Raw genomic sequence first — 13,581 nt, forward strand, 5'->3', positions numbered from 1 at the left:
CTTGGCAAGCTCCTCTGCCAGCTCTCTCAGTACTCTTGGGTGGATCCCATCAGGCCCCATAGACTTGTGGGTGTCCAGGTGGCTTAACAGGTCCTTAACTGCTTCCTCCTTTATGGGTGGGGGGAGGGGATTATTCTGCTCTCCGTCCCTGTCTTCCAGCTCAGCGGGCTGAATACTTTAGAATAACTGCTCTGACTATTAGTAAAGACTGAGGCAAAGAAGGCATTAAGTACCTCAGCCTTTTCCTCATTCTTGGTGGCAATGTTCTGCCTGACATCCAATAAAGGATGGAGATTCTCCTTGTCTGTCTTTTTGTTGTTAATATATTCGTAAAAACATTGTTTTACCTTTTATGACAGGGGCCGGATTGAGTTCTAGCTGGGGTTTTGCCTTTCGAATTTGCTCTCTGCATGACCTAATGAGATCCATGTACTCTTCTTGAGTTACCTGCCCCTTCTTCTAAAGGGGAAGGATAAACTCTCCTTTTTTTTTCCTAAGTACCAGCAAAATCTCCTGGTTCATCCAGGCCAGTCGTCTTCCCCATCAGTTTTTCTTACGGTACATGGGGACTGCCTGCTCCTGCACCTTCAAGACTTACTTCTTGATGAATGTCCAGCCTGCCTGGGCACCTTTGCCCTTCAGGACTGTCTCCCAAGGGACTTTCTTGTCCCTTGATAAAAGTAGTGTTTCATTCATGACCCTTTATATCCCCTAATGCTTGCCTGAGCAGTAATCGTAGAGGAGAAAAGGGAGAAAGTAAAGCACGGAAGCTGCTCATGGTGGTTTTGTGTTTCCCTAACAAAATGGCCTGCAGACAACTGGCTACAATAAGTAAGCAGTGCCAGGTGTGTCCTGAATGGTGGGATTGGATGGAACTTTGAGAAAGTTTTCTTAAGTTTTATTAGGTAGGAGTGATTTCTGACTAGTATGACTCTCAGGCAGTTGTAAGTTTCCACTTCCTTTAGCCTTGCTCCTGTGTTTCCATTTTATTATTTTAAAACAATGTCAGCGTGGTTCCTTTGCAAGTGCCATCACCATGCCAAAATTTTGTACAAGTTGCCTTAAAAAGGACCCTCTAAAACTTAATGTTAAAAGATTTTGTACTTGTGTCATCACCACATTGGCATTTGTTTGTTTCCTGAAATAATGGATGTCTTATTGTCTGGGTTTTTGTGTTGGTTTTTTTCCCCACCTTCCTTATTGATTGCTTTTGCTGAGCAATATAAATAGATAGATTCTTCCACAGAATACTGTTGTTCAGGTGAAAAAAAAATAATCAGGAAACCTGTATGGTCATCAGTGGGATGTTCTGGAATGACTTAGCTTGTTTCAGACAGACTGAAGAGAAAGACCAAAATACTATTTGTTACTAGGTATCCATCAAAATACAAAGTGGAGGTACTCTTTGTGCTGGTGAATATTTAGTTCCTTTTGTATTCCAAGTATCTTAAGTCCAGTGTCATGAACCTGCACAGCATTAGCCCTGAACTTCTTTTTTTTTGAATCAGGTACTTAGTCTAAACAATGCTGATTATAATGGCTTGCTCTTTTGTGCTGTTTTTACTACTGTTTTACTCAAACATAGGATAGCAGAAGATTTTTGTTCTTAATTTCATAGCAGCAACAACAAATTTCTTCTGTGACTAGACTATTTTTCCATCTTGTCATGGTACTCCCACTTCAGACTATGGTTTGCATTAGAGACTTGGGAGGGCATGTGAAGATTCAGGCTGGGTAGTTATCTCCTGCAGTAACACCAGCTCTTAAAAATTCTAAACCATTTGAACAAGTTTAGATTAAAGGTGGGACAGATCATGGTTTTGTTGTTTTATTATTCTTCTGGAAATAATTTTTTTCCTGAAACGATCCCACAATACACAAGCAAGACTAGAGGGGAAAATGTAATGAGTAAAAAGAGAACACTAACTGTTCAGGCATGCAAGGGAGAATGATGCAGAAGTTTGAAGCTATTGTCCTGTGGTACAAGAGTAGGAAGGTGAAGAAACAAGTGGGGAATAGCTGAAGTCTGAAAAGACATTCTTGAATTTGTTTTAATATTGCAGGACAAGAATTTGGAATCAGTTTGGGCTCTATTCCAAGCACTTTAAAGTTGATCTGAATTTGACCTGATTTGTATAACCAGGGCTTAAGGATAAGGATTGCATTTATATTTAATTTTCCTGTCTCTTTTGTCCTTGCATTACTTACAAACCTCCCTGGCCCTTGGATGCAGTGATTCTACTCGACTGTGGAGTAAGAGGGTGTGACAGCTGCTGATCAGTGCAGTAGCACTGCAGAGTGACAGATAAGAGCAAACTCTTCCTGACTTAATGTGTTCAAAAGGTATTTTGCCTCATATTAAAAAAAGCAAAACCTCAAGCCCAAAACCCACTATCTGTACTTCTGCCTGCAGACAGTAGCAAAAATACTATTAAAGAAGCAAACAGAATCTTTTTTTTCAGTAGTCCCCAAGTATTGTGGCTCAGGTAAGCTTTATTCAGAAGCCAGGTTCACAGTCCTTTAATTGAAATGATCGAATTCGTAGTATTGGGACACCAAGATTGCTGGAGAAAAAAGCCATAAAGGCCTGAATATAATCTGAAACTTTTCAGTAGGTTTCCATCCAATCTACTGAATACAGGATCTTCATAGCCTTGGCTATCTGGTATCTTACAGGACATTAACTAAGATAGTGGCTTCCTGAACAGTTATAGTTTCAGACATCTCCGGAGGACAAATTCTGTTACTGAATTGATGTGATGAGAATAAATGCAAGGCTTTTGTTCCCTCCACAGATAGAACTTTTTGAATTCAAGGGAGAGGACCTCACTGATGATGAAGATGGTGGCATCATCCGAAGAATCCGTAAAAAAGGGGAAGGCTACTCCAAGCCCAATGAGGGTGCACTTGTAGAGAGTAAGTATGTTACACAAATACTAAATGGGTTTACCATGTGGGAGGGCAGAACCTTTTTCACAATCTACAACTCCTTGGCCTGAGAGAGAGGAATACGTGGCTTGTCTTTCCTTTGCCAAGTAACTTGACAACCTAGAGTAAGCGTTCATTCTCTTATTTCTAGCAAGGTCTACGTTTTCCAGCAGTGACTGTGTTCTCCAGAGATTCTGAATCTGATAAAGTACTTATCTGATTGTAAAAGATAGTTGAGTCTAGTGAATTATTTCCGTTTGCTGAGGAACAAGAGGGCAAGTACTGCTAGCACTTGTTGGAGTGGCGGGAAAAATAGCAAACCATAGATGAAAAAAAGGGTTTATTAAGTTTAGCAGCAGCAGTTCTATTTGCTGCCAGTAGCCACCGTGCATAGATAGCTGTTAAAAAAGAAAAAACTGTTTAGGAGGAGGCTTTGGCAGTCTCTATATACCTGTGCTACCTGCCCCTTACCATACATCGATACCTTCTTAATTTTCCTCTGGGTTGTTCTGTTTTTTTTTTTTGTTACCAGTCCAGTTTGAAGGCCGATATGGAGATCGTGTTTTTGACAGGCGGGAATTGCGGTTTGAGATCGGAGAAGGTGACAACTATGATCTTCCACATGGTCTGGAGAAAGCAATTCAGAAAATGGAGAAATCAGAGGAATCTGTGTTCTATCTCAAACCCAAGTATGCTGTTTCTGATTTGTTGATAATTGAAGGGCTTATATGAAGCATCTGGCAAGAATGGAATGTTTTGTTATAATGCCTTTCAGCTTTTTTCAGTGCTGTAGTAAGAACTTTATCAGCCCCAAAAGTTTGATGTATGAGAAATACAAAGCTAGGATCACTTTGCCACTTGGTTATGAAGTAGTAGCACTTCAAAAGAAATTTCTTTAAGTCTCTATAGTGACATCTCAGTGAATGTTTAAAAAAATTTGTTGGTCTCTAACTTACATTTTTGTGGTCTCTTTTAACGAAACAGTACTTGCTGTACAGCAGTGCATATAAAGATACCGAAACACCAGCCTCAGAATAAGAAAAGAGCTGATGAGCCTTCTGAGCAAACTGATGTGACCAGATAGCTAGTCCTTAGGTGATGTGGTTAGTAAAGAGTATCAGAAATCCTTTGTCCGTAGAAAATGTTCACTGGTATTCTGAAAGCCTTTTCAAAAAAGACCTTCAGGATACATGAGATACAAGGCAAAGTTATATGCAAACCTTGGACCATTATGAGAACTGTCTCAGCCTAAGAACAGCTGAATGAGATGTATGACTGCCTGATATTGTAACCTTCAATAGTCTTGGCTGTTTATAAGCCAATTCTGCACATAAGCAGAATTTTCATTTACATTGAGAACACATCTGAAACAAGCGGAGTTTACACTGATTGTTTCCATCAAATTTTAATTGATTTCAGGTTTTATTTTAAGTTTTTTAAACTGGAACTGAGCCTAATGGGAGAAGAAAAGCAAAGCAATCTGATCTTGAGGGCTTTCCTCCTAATATGCAGCTTCTTACTGGAGTTGCAGCACTGAACCTCTCTATAGGCATTTACTGTTTTATCAGCTGATTGGCAGTATGTTAAGCGTACAGCTGTTCACTTAATCTCTGTATTTATTTTTGTCTTTGCTTTTCTGAGAATAGCACTAAATTACAGGTGCGCTGAAAGAAACATTCAGTCTCAGACCATGAATATAAAGAAAGATGTGTATAACTTGAAATTTTGTTTGGGTTTTTTGCTTGATGGAGAGAGAACTTGTTTTTCCTTCACATAAGCTAAAAAAGAAGAATAGGAACTTGTAACCTACACATTAATGAAATTAATCCCAGGTTTCTCCAGTTTTATTCTACCTTGTTCTTGCTAATTTTAGAGTAGTACCCACAATGCTTCAAGCTTTTATGTCTTGTAATAATGCTGTATAGGCATCCCAGATTTGCATGGAGTTTTTATCTCCAGCTTCCTATGTAGCGAATATGGCTGGCTGAACAGTTTTGGAATTATTTTTGTTTCTTTTCTTCCTCCCACCCCCCCAAATCTTACAGCTATGGTTTTGGAAGTGCTGGGAAGGAGAAATTTCAGATCCCTCCAGATGCAGAGCTGCAGTATGAAGTGAAACTCAAAAGCTTTGAAAAGGTAGGAATGAGAGATGAAGTCATAAAGAGATTGGCAGGTGGGAGAGGTAGTGTGAGTGCAGTTTAAACAAGGACGATGGAATCGTCAAGCCACCATCAGAGATGATGACACGCTGGGAGCTCTTGGCTGAAATTGTCCTTGTTCTTATTGTATTCCTGTCCGTTGGCGTCAGTGTCTCTCCTGTTCTAGCCCAGTTTCCAGTAGCAGTGCAAAACTCTGCTTTGCCAAACTTCTCTCTACTATACTGTTAGTGGGAAGCAGCATAGCTGCTTGGTTTCCCCAGAAGTCGTATCATTGACTTGAACTGTTCTTGTTTGGGTAGGCTAAGGAGTCTTGGGAAATGAACACAGATGAGAAGCTGGAACAAAGCTGCATTGTGAAGGAGAGAGGCACTCAGTACTTCAAGGTAAATTACAATCCCCAAGTTTATAATAGCATTTCTGATGATTAAAGCTTCTGTCATTTCAGGGTGGTGTTCATGGTATTCTCAGTGATGTTTTACAGGGAGGACTGGAGGGGGAGGTGTCTTGGAAAAAAAAAAGCCTCAGAGTTGGAATATCCAAAGAACTAACTGCAAGGAGTTAATTCTCTTTGTCAGAGCTGTTTGGTGTACCAACAGATAACTTTGGGGCATACATTGAATAGTTGCAAGGTTACAGTATTTAAGTTCCTGCTGTGGGATAGTGCTGTGAATGAAGAACTTTCATTTGGGTAGAGATGCGTGGAGAAGCCGTTTCAAACAATTTGACCAGCTAAAGGCAGACTTCCCCATTACCTTCATGACACAGCAATAGTTGTGCTGTTTTGAAAATGCCCTGTCTTCCTTGTTTTGTATCAAAAGTTGAATATAAGGTGGGAGTTGAGAGTGAAATATCAATGCTGGCCTATACCTCTAGCTTCAGTGGGGCAACCAGTAGATGTTCCTAAAGATGTTCTGATCCTGTGCAGGAATGGCTTTCAGAAGTAGTATATTTTTGATGACAGAAGTTATTTTCTGATTATTTTTTTCACATCTGTTGTTTGAGGTAAGCAGAAGGCGCAAGAGGGAGATAAAAGTTACCGTGATGAGCTGTGTGATAATTGAACTGCCTTGTTTACAGGAGGGAAAATACAAACGGGCAGCATTACAGTATAAGAAGATTGTGTCATGGTTGGAGCATGAATCTGGACTCTCTGATGAGGAGGATACAAAAGCCAAAAGCTTGAGGCTTGCTGCCCACCTTAATCTAGCTATGTGCCATCTCAAGCTGAAGGAATACTCCCAGGCTTTGGAGAACTGCAACAAGGTAGTAAGGGTTGGTTTATTCTTAAGCTGCACAAGCAATCTGATGGTTTATCTCTTGCTTTAACAATTTGAGGGATACCAGGCCACGTGGCGTTTGGCCTTTCTTAGCAGCTGGCAGTTTGGTAGTACTGAATATTACAATGTAAAAATATCCAACAGGTTATTTTCATAATTATTATTCTTTGAATATCTTTTACTAACTTGCTGCTACATTGAGAATATTCCAGGTATTTAGAAACACTGAGATGTGGTGAAGGTAGTCATGTTGACAAAGGTCTTTCAAAGAGCTGGAATAGAGCCAGGACTAGCTCTTAGACTTGCTGGTTCTCTGTCAAATAGCCGACTATATTCAGTCCTCTTTGTACTTACTTCTACTGTATTGAACTCTCCTTATATTAGTAGGCCCTGACAAGACATGTGAATGTACATCAGAAGGTACTGTTTCTAGCAGTCTCTGGTGTTCTGACTGCATATTATTTTAAAAAATGAAAAATTATTGTTGACTGGTTTTGTTTTGTTTTTTAATGCAGGCACTGGAATTAGATAGAAACAATGAAAAAGGCCTCTTCCGGCGTGGAGAAGCACACTTGGCTGTCAATGACTTTGAATTGGCCCGGGGAGATTTCCAGAAAGTGATACAACTTTATCCAAGTAACAAAGCTGCAAAAGTGCAACTGGTAACTTGTCAGCAAAAAATACGGGAGCAGCATGAGAAAGAGAAAAAGATGTATGCCAACATGTTCCAAAGGCTTGCAGACAAAGACTTAAAGGTAAGTAACAGTACTCCAGAAGATTACAAGAGGTGGTGACACATGTTAAGCTAAGGAATAGTGTTTTAGGTATTCAGCTTACTTCTTCATACAGGTAAATACAGTGGGAGAACAGTCAAATAGCTTCCGGCGGGGAGGGGTGTGGGGGTGTGGAAATAGCCAACAGTCAAAATGATTAGGCCATCTTGTTTGAATGAGACAACTAGCAGTACCAAGCATTGCACAGAATGCTTTTACTTAATTCAACTGATTTTGTAACCAGACCAGTGTTAATCGGAAAGCAATTGAAGTGATGAGATGCAAACATGATAATGTTCAAGAACTGAAAAAAGGACCTCTTCTCCTTGAACAGTCTGTTCTGGTGCCTGGGTGGCCCATCTACTGAGACCTTATGTCTGTCTCACAGATGGTGCTTAGCACCATCTTGCTTCTCATGGAGGCATTAAGATGTGGTTGATGCTATCCATCTCAGATGTCACAGATTGGTTATGAAAGTGTCAGAATTCATACTGTCAGAAGATTTATTATTCTGCTGCATGGATGGTTTTCATACTAAGCTTTCACTAGAATTTTAGTAAATACTGGTTCAGTTAACAACAGCAATATTTGGATACAGGTTATAACAAGGTTCTATCAGCTAGCAAGAAACCTTAATAGTTACTGGTAGAATCACATATCCTAAGAAAATGTTCTGTGTTTTCCTTAAATCTGATGGCCCAGAAGGACTATGTAAACCTGTAACTTCCAAGACAAACCTGGGATTTATATCAGACTCAAATGTTCTCTGAAACATTGGGGAGTACAGAAGCTTGCATCTTGTGGGGTTATTTTCACAGAACTTTGTGTCCACCTTCTCAGAATATGCATGAAGAATCTAGAAAGTGGCCAGATGCTGCTACATCAATTTCCTGTGGTTAACTGTCAGTGGGGGCCCACTGTCCTCAGATGAGTGCATCCTGACAATTGGCCATCTCAGACTGTCAGCTGACAGTTTCCTACATGAAACACTTCAGAAACTTCTATTTTTCCCCCGCTCCCCCAATCTTTCAAAATGAGATAAATCTGAAATAAATTTATCTCCCAGAGACAATGGGAGATGTATTCCATTCTTCATCTTACTCTGCTTAAGTAGTCATATAGTAAACATAGAGTAACCACCTCTGACTGGATGGTTGGGTGGGCAGTCTGTTCTGTTTGTGGCTTTTTGGTTGTGTTTGGTGGTTTTTTCTCTTCAAAGAGTAGCAGTAGTTCTGTGGATTTGGTTCTGCTTCTTATGGAGGAATGTAAACAAACCCACAAACGCAGACATTCCCCACTGATTCTGCAAGGGAAGTGTCATTGTCCATGTAGATAGGTATCTGCCTAAAGCAGCCCAATGTCAACAGTCCTTGCTTATTGGAGCCTGGAAGAACTTACTCTGTCTTTTTAGATATTGTCACATGTAGCCATGCAGTACCTTAATTTTTGGTAGGCTTTAATAAAAAATCTCAGGAAGATAAAACAACTAAACTAGAATTATTTCACTGTTGGGCATCTTCACTTTTGAAATTGCAGGTTTTAATTGCCAGCTGTCAGGCTCTGCTGTGCAGGTTCCTTTCAGCTAGCACAGCTGCTGGGAATCTGGCTTCTTCCACTAGGTGTGGGACACAGCAAGATCTGCAGTTCAGAGAAAAAATTGCTGAAACAAGCTATACCCACTAAAAGTACAAAAGGGCTGTCTTTGTGCTTCTCAAAATGTACACCTCAACCCCTAAGACAGACAGTTGGTATACTGAGTCATATTCTTGGCAAAAGGCAGACTCACAGTCTTTGCACTGCAGACTGGGATACATTGCACTTACTTCCAGCTTTCCCATCTACTTTGGATAGAATCAGCATACGAAGTCATACGATTATTGAGGTTGGAAAAGACCCTTGAGATCATTGAGTCCAACCATTAACCTAACACTACCAAGTTCACCGCTAAACCATGTTCCTAAGCACATGTCTCAAACCCATCCAGGATGGTGACTCAACCACTTCCCTGGGCAGCCTGTGCCATTGCTTGACAACCCTTTCAGTGAAGAAATTTTTCATAATACCCAATGTAAACCTCCCCTGGTGCTACTTGAGGCCAATTCCTCTTGTCCTATCACTTGCTACTTGGGGACACCCACCTCACTACAACCTCCCTTCAGGTAGTTTAGAGAGCAATAAGGTCTCCCCTCAGCCTCCTCTTCTCCAGACTAAACAACCCCAGTTTCCTCAGCCGCTTCTTATACGACCTGTGCTGTAGACCTTTCACCAGCTTTGTTGCCCTTCTCTGGACATGCTCCAGCAGCTCTATGTCTGTCTTGTAGTGAGAGGCCCAAAACTGAACACAGGATTCAAGGTGCAGCCTCACCAGTGCCGAGTACAGGGGCACGATCACTTCCCTACTCCTGCTGGCCACACTATTTCTGATACAGGCCAGGATGCTGTTGGCCTGGTTCATTCTTATCAATAATTAGATGATCTTGGGAGTGTGTCTGTGTTTACCTTGTTTTTCCCCTGAGTTTCTGGCCTACTTCAAATTGATGTGGTTTTATATCAAAAGGGATTAATGGAACATGGAACTGTAAACAAAGGAAGCTTACTCTCCGGGTCAGTTTTGGGGATTTTTCTTGCAAAAACCATGTTTTCCTGTTAACTAATTTATGTTGCTTTACTCTAGCTCCAACAAGTTTAGAGAGCAATAAGGTCTCCCCTCAGCCTCCTCTTCTCCAGACTAAACAACCCCAGTTTCCTCAGCCGCTTCTTATACGACCTGTGCTGTAGACCTTTCACCAGCTTTGTTGCCCTTCTCTGGACATGCTCCAGCAGCTCTATGTCTGTCTTGTAGTGAGAGGCCCAAAACTGAACACAGGATTCAAGGTGCAGCCTCACCAGTGCCGAGTACAGGGGCACGATCACTTCCCTACTCCTGCTGGCCACTCTATTTCTGATACAGGCCAGGATGCTGTTGGCCTGGTTCATTCTTATCAATAATTAGATGATCTTGGGAGTGTGTCTGTGTTTACCTTGTTTTTCCCCTGAGTTTCTGGCCTACTTCAAATTGATGTGGTTTTATATCAAAAGGGATTAATGGAACATGGAACTGTAAACAAAGGAAGCTTACTCTCCGGGTCAGTTTTGGGGATTTTTCTTGCAAAAACCATGTTTTCCTGTTAACTAATTTATGTTGCTTTACTCTAGCTCCAACAGTTTCTCTGTTTGTGGTGGTGAGAGAAGTTTGAGGGTTCTAGAGAAGAGGGTTGGTTTACCAAATGTCCTCTGATTGCTAAGAAGGCAGCCTGGACTATAGCCTGACATCTGTGTATCTTATGGTCTGTTGAAGTTTGACAGACACTCTTGCCTCAGTAGTTCTTTTCATGAATTCAAATCGTTCACATCTGTAAAGCATGAATTTTTAAAGGTCAGGATGTTTATCACCTTATCTTAAGCCTAGGATTGATAGCTAACAGATTTTCTGTGGAGAGGAGACTTTGCTTTCCTGTGCTCCACAGAATGCATCTAAGGATGCAAGGTTGACCTTTGATGCCTGAGTATTCTTTGGCTGGGGTTTCTTGTTGCAACTAAGTTGATGTGACATTTTAGTTTGAGAATTCTGCCCCTTTTTCCCCCTCCTCCACTGTTCTCCTCCCCCAACAGTGCATGCTTATGTCCCTGCTTTTCTTTTCTGGTTCTAATCTAACCTTATAATAAAACAGATGGTTCGTGTGCTAGGCTGACAGGTGGAATAGCAATTCAATTGCTCTATCTTTTGAGATGAGCAGGACAAGACATTTCTACCTTCCTTTACTGTGTCTGAAAATGAATGCAAGTTCAGGATGTGCTGGTTATGTCATATTGCAAAAACTGACGGCAGACCTTTACCACATGGGCCTTTGCCTTCCGAACCTTTTTATGTGGACTGAGGGATACAGCAAGGAGAGGGCTTTTAGAACAGCCACCTTGTCAGATTAGATTTTCTTCCAGCTAAGGTCTTAGAGAGGATTTCCAAGTGACTGTTGTTGAGTTACTCTTCATGAAACTAGATGTCCAACAAAGATATTTCTTCGTATCTTGAATCCAGGTGTGCCTCATACAAGTTGGAGTAGGGGCAGGGTATGGGAATTGCTGAAATTGAATCACATTGAGATTGAAGCAGGACAAAAGCAGTTCTGTGCAGAAGCTTCCTAAATGAATTGCAGTTTCTGGCAGAACACAAAAGTGTTTTGTGGCAAGTGTGTGCACACCACATTATGAATCATAACCATCTAACACCGATACATTTCTCAGCCTCCTCTAAATGGCTTCTGGTTTCTTAGATGCAGAAAAAATGGAAAGAAATTTTTGGTTTTGTGTGGCTAAATGTCCTAATGTCTTAATTCAGACTTTCAGGGAGACCAGGTATCCTAGTGATAAGAGTCAAATAATGTTTGTGGTTTTGTTTGCAAATGTTAGCAATTTTGTATAACACGGGAATATATTTTCTTTGTCTCTCTATTTAGGCAGCATCTACTCTTCAAGCCAGCCACACTGAAGATGCTGAAATGAAAGATGAGCAGAATGGAGTTGAAGATAAATCAGAAATTGACACAGAAGCATAGAACCAAACCCCATTCCATTAGTTTTGTAAATGAATTTCCAATGAATTAGACCTTTATTTTTCTACCTGGTTGGATAGTGGCTTCAGGGGAGCAGAGGCTGAAGCCACCATGCCACAGTCAGTTACAGCTTTATATGTCTGTTGAAGAAGCTGAGTGGCAGCATAAATCTGGTTTAATCCTAGGGACTTTATTTATTCATTCAGCCTCTGTTACTGTTTGGGTTCTGTCTGGATTTACTCTGCTTGGTCTATCTGCATTTTGCCATTGGTGTTTGTCTCTTTCTGGTTCCAGCTCACTTTCATCCCAGGTTCTGCTTCCTAAATTCATTCCCTTGATTTCTGTAAAGTAATCGGCCTTTTGCAGGCGTCTTAACATGGGACTTAAGAACAAATTTGCGCTCCCAGTTCTTCTGCCTTGGGATTGCCCCCTTCCCCTGTTGAATAGGGAGTCCCTTCCATTAAGTGTTTTAACCTTTCTTGTATGCCTCCTCTTTGCAAATTGCTGAAGGTGAAGACTGTGAAGTCACAGCTTAAGTAATAAAGCTCCAGTTAAACTCAAGAAAACAGAACTTTTTGTGGGTTTTTATTGGAATTTGCACAGAATTAAGAGAAGTTACTGTCTTTTGGTCATTCAGTGTTTTCTCATCCACATAGCTGTACAGTAGCCACAGTATCTGATGATTTTTCTGTGTTGTTCATTCATTGCCATAGAAAATTCCCACAATAATCAATACAGTATTTACCCATGTGTTTGCAAAAGGAAAATATATGTTGCTGAAAATGGTAAAAACCCAAGTCTGTAATCTATGCATACAGCTTATTTTCTGTTCATATTGCTACCTTCCTCTTCACCCTCCACATTGTAAAACTGGACCAGAAAAAAAACACATTTATTTATACCTGAGAGTGGCTGGCTTTGAAGAGAGAATAAGTGATAATGGTTCAACACATTACAAATACTTCTAAGCTTCTGCATGATTCTAATGTCTGCTTATCCCCGTCTCACAAGAAAGCTATTACTTGATACTGTGCTTTTTTCTGCAGTATGTTGCATGTCTTGTTTGGGGGTGGGTGTGCTTTTGGGTTTTGTGTGGGCTTTTTGTTGGGGTGTGTTTGTCTGCAGGCATGGAACACAGTACTCAGACTCACTTTCTTGGTTTATCCTGTTACATAGTGTTAAACTCAGCATCTCCACATTCTGAGATCTTCTAGCAGCAGGGACACTTCTTTGCCTGCTCTACAGGAGGAAGGTAGATAATCTGTTCCTTTCAGACACAAAAATAGGGTTTTTTTTTCAGTGAGAAAGATGTCTTTGCATGGGATGGGCTGGGATTATGTGTATATTGCAGAGGGTTTCTGTGTTTTAACATGAATAACAGCTGAAATCTTAATTTGAATTCCTGGTCTCCTTTGCTGAGACAGAAGTACTGTATAAGCACTTATTCATGAGGTTCTTATCATCTGGGAGGTTGCCAGTACCTGCCCCTGTAGGAGCACCGGCTTGGGCGTGGCAGCTGTAGAACCAAACTGTCAACCAAAGTGGTAATGCCTGCTTGACATGCTGTCCTGCTCCCAGGCCCAATACAAGAAGTTCACCTGCTGCTGGATTGGAGTGAGCTTAGGGAGCTGTGAACTGCATTGCTCCCTGCATGGTGTAGCTATGCCCTACACTTCAGTCGGGTTGGGAAAGGATAGGGGAAGAGTCAGGATAAAGTGCTTGGTAGGTCATCGCATCGATGTGATTTGCTTAGCAAAATCTTAGCATTACCAGGTAATGCAGGTGCTTTTCACGAGTTCTGACTCTGAATAGTGTCAGCCCTGCATATGTGAAAACTGTTTCACCTTGTACCAAA

At 41.0% G+C, this 13,581-nt stretch overlaps 1 protein-coding gene across 1 annotated transcript in view; it reads left to right on the top strand.

The window, feature by feature from the left end:
• The window catches only part of FKBP4 (FK506 binding protein 4, 59kDa), a 17,465-nt gene extending 5,377 nt beyond the window's left edge, over positions 1-12,088 (top strand). Inside the window, exons 3-9 of the mRNA XM_010282340.1 lie at positions 2,796-2,916; positions 3,461-3,617; positions 4,974-5,064; positions 5,387-5,470; positions 6,165-6,350; positions 6,880-7,119; positions 11,631-12,088. Of these exons, the coding sequence (XP_010280642.1) occupies positions 2,796-2,916; positions 3,461-3,617; positions 4,974-5,064; positions 5,387-5,470; positions 6,165-6,350; positions 6,880-7,119; positions 11,631-11,729 (978 nt within the window). The 3' untranslated portion in view covers positions 11,730-12,088. The remainder of the gene's footprint in view (positions 1-2,795; positions 2,917-3,460; positions 3,618-4,973; positions 5,065-5,386; positions 5,471-6,164; positions 6,351-6,879; positions 7,120-11,630) is intronic.
• The last annotated feature ends 1,493 nt before the right edge of the window (positions 12,089-13,581 follow it).

The sequence above is a fragment of the Phaethon lepturus genome, unplaced genomic scaffold (assembly GCF_000687285.1).
Source record: "Phaethon lepturus isolate BGI_N335 unplaced genomic scaffold, ASM68728v1 scaffold10902, whole genome shotgun sequence".
NCBI classification, from domain to species: domain Eukaryota; kingdom Metazoa; phylum Chordata; class Aves; order Phaethontiformes; family Phaethontidae; genus Phaethon; species Phaethon lepturus.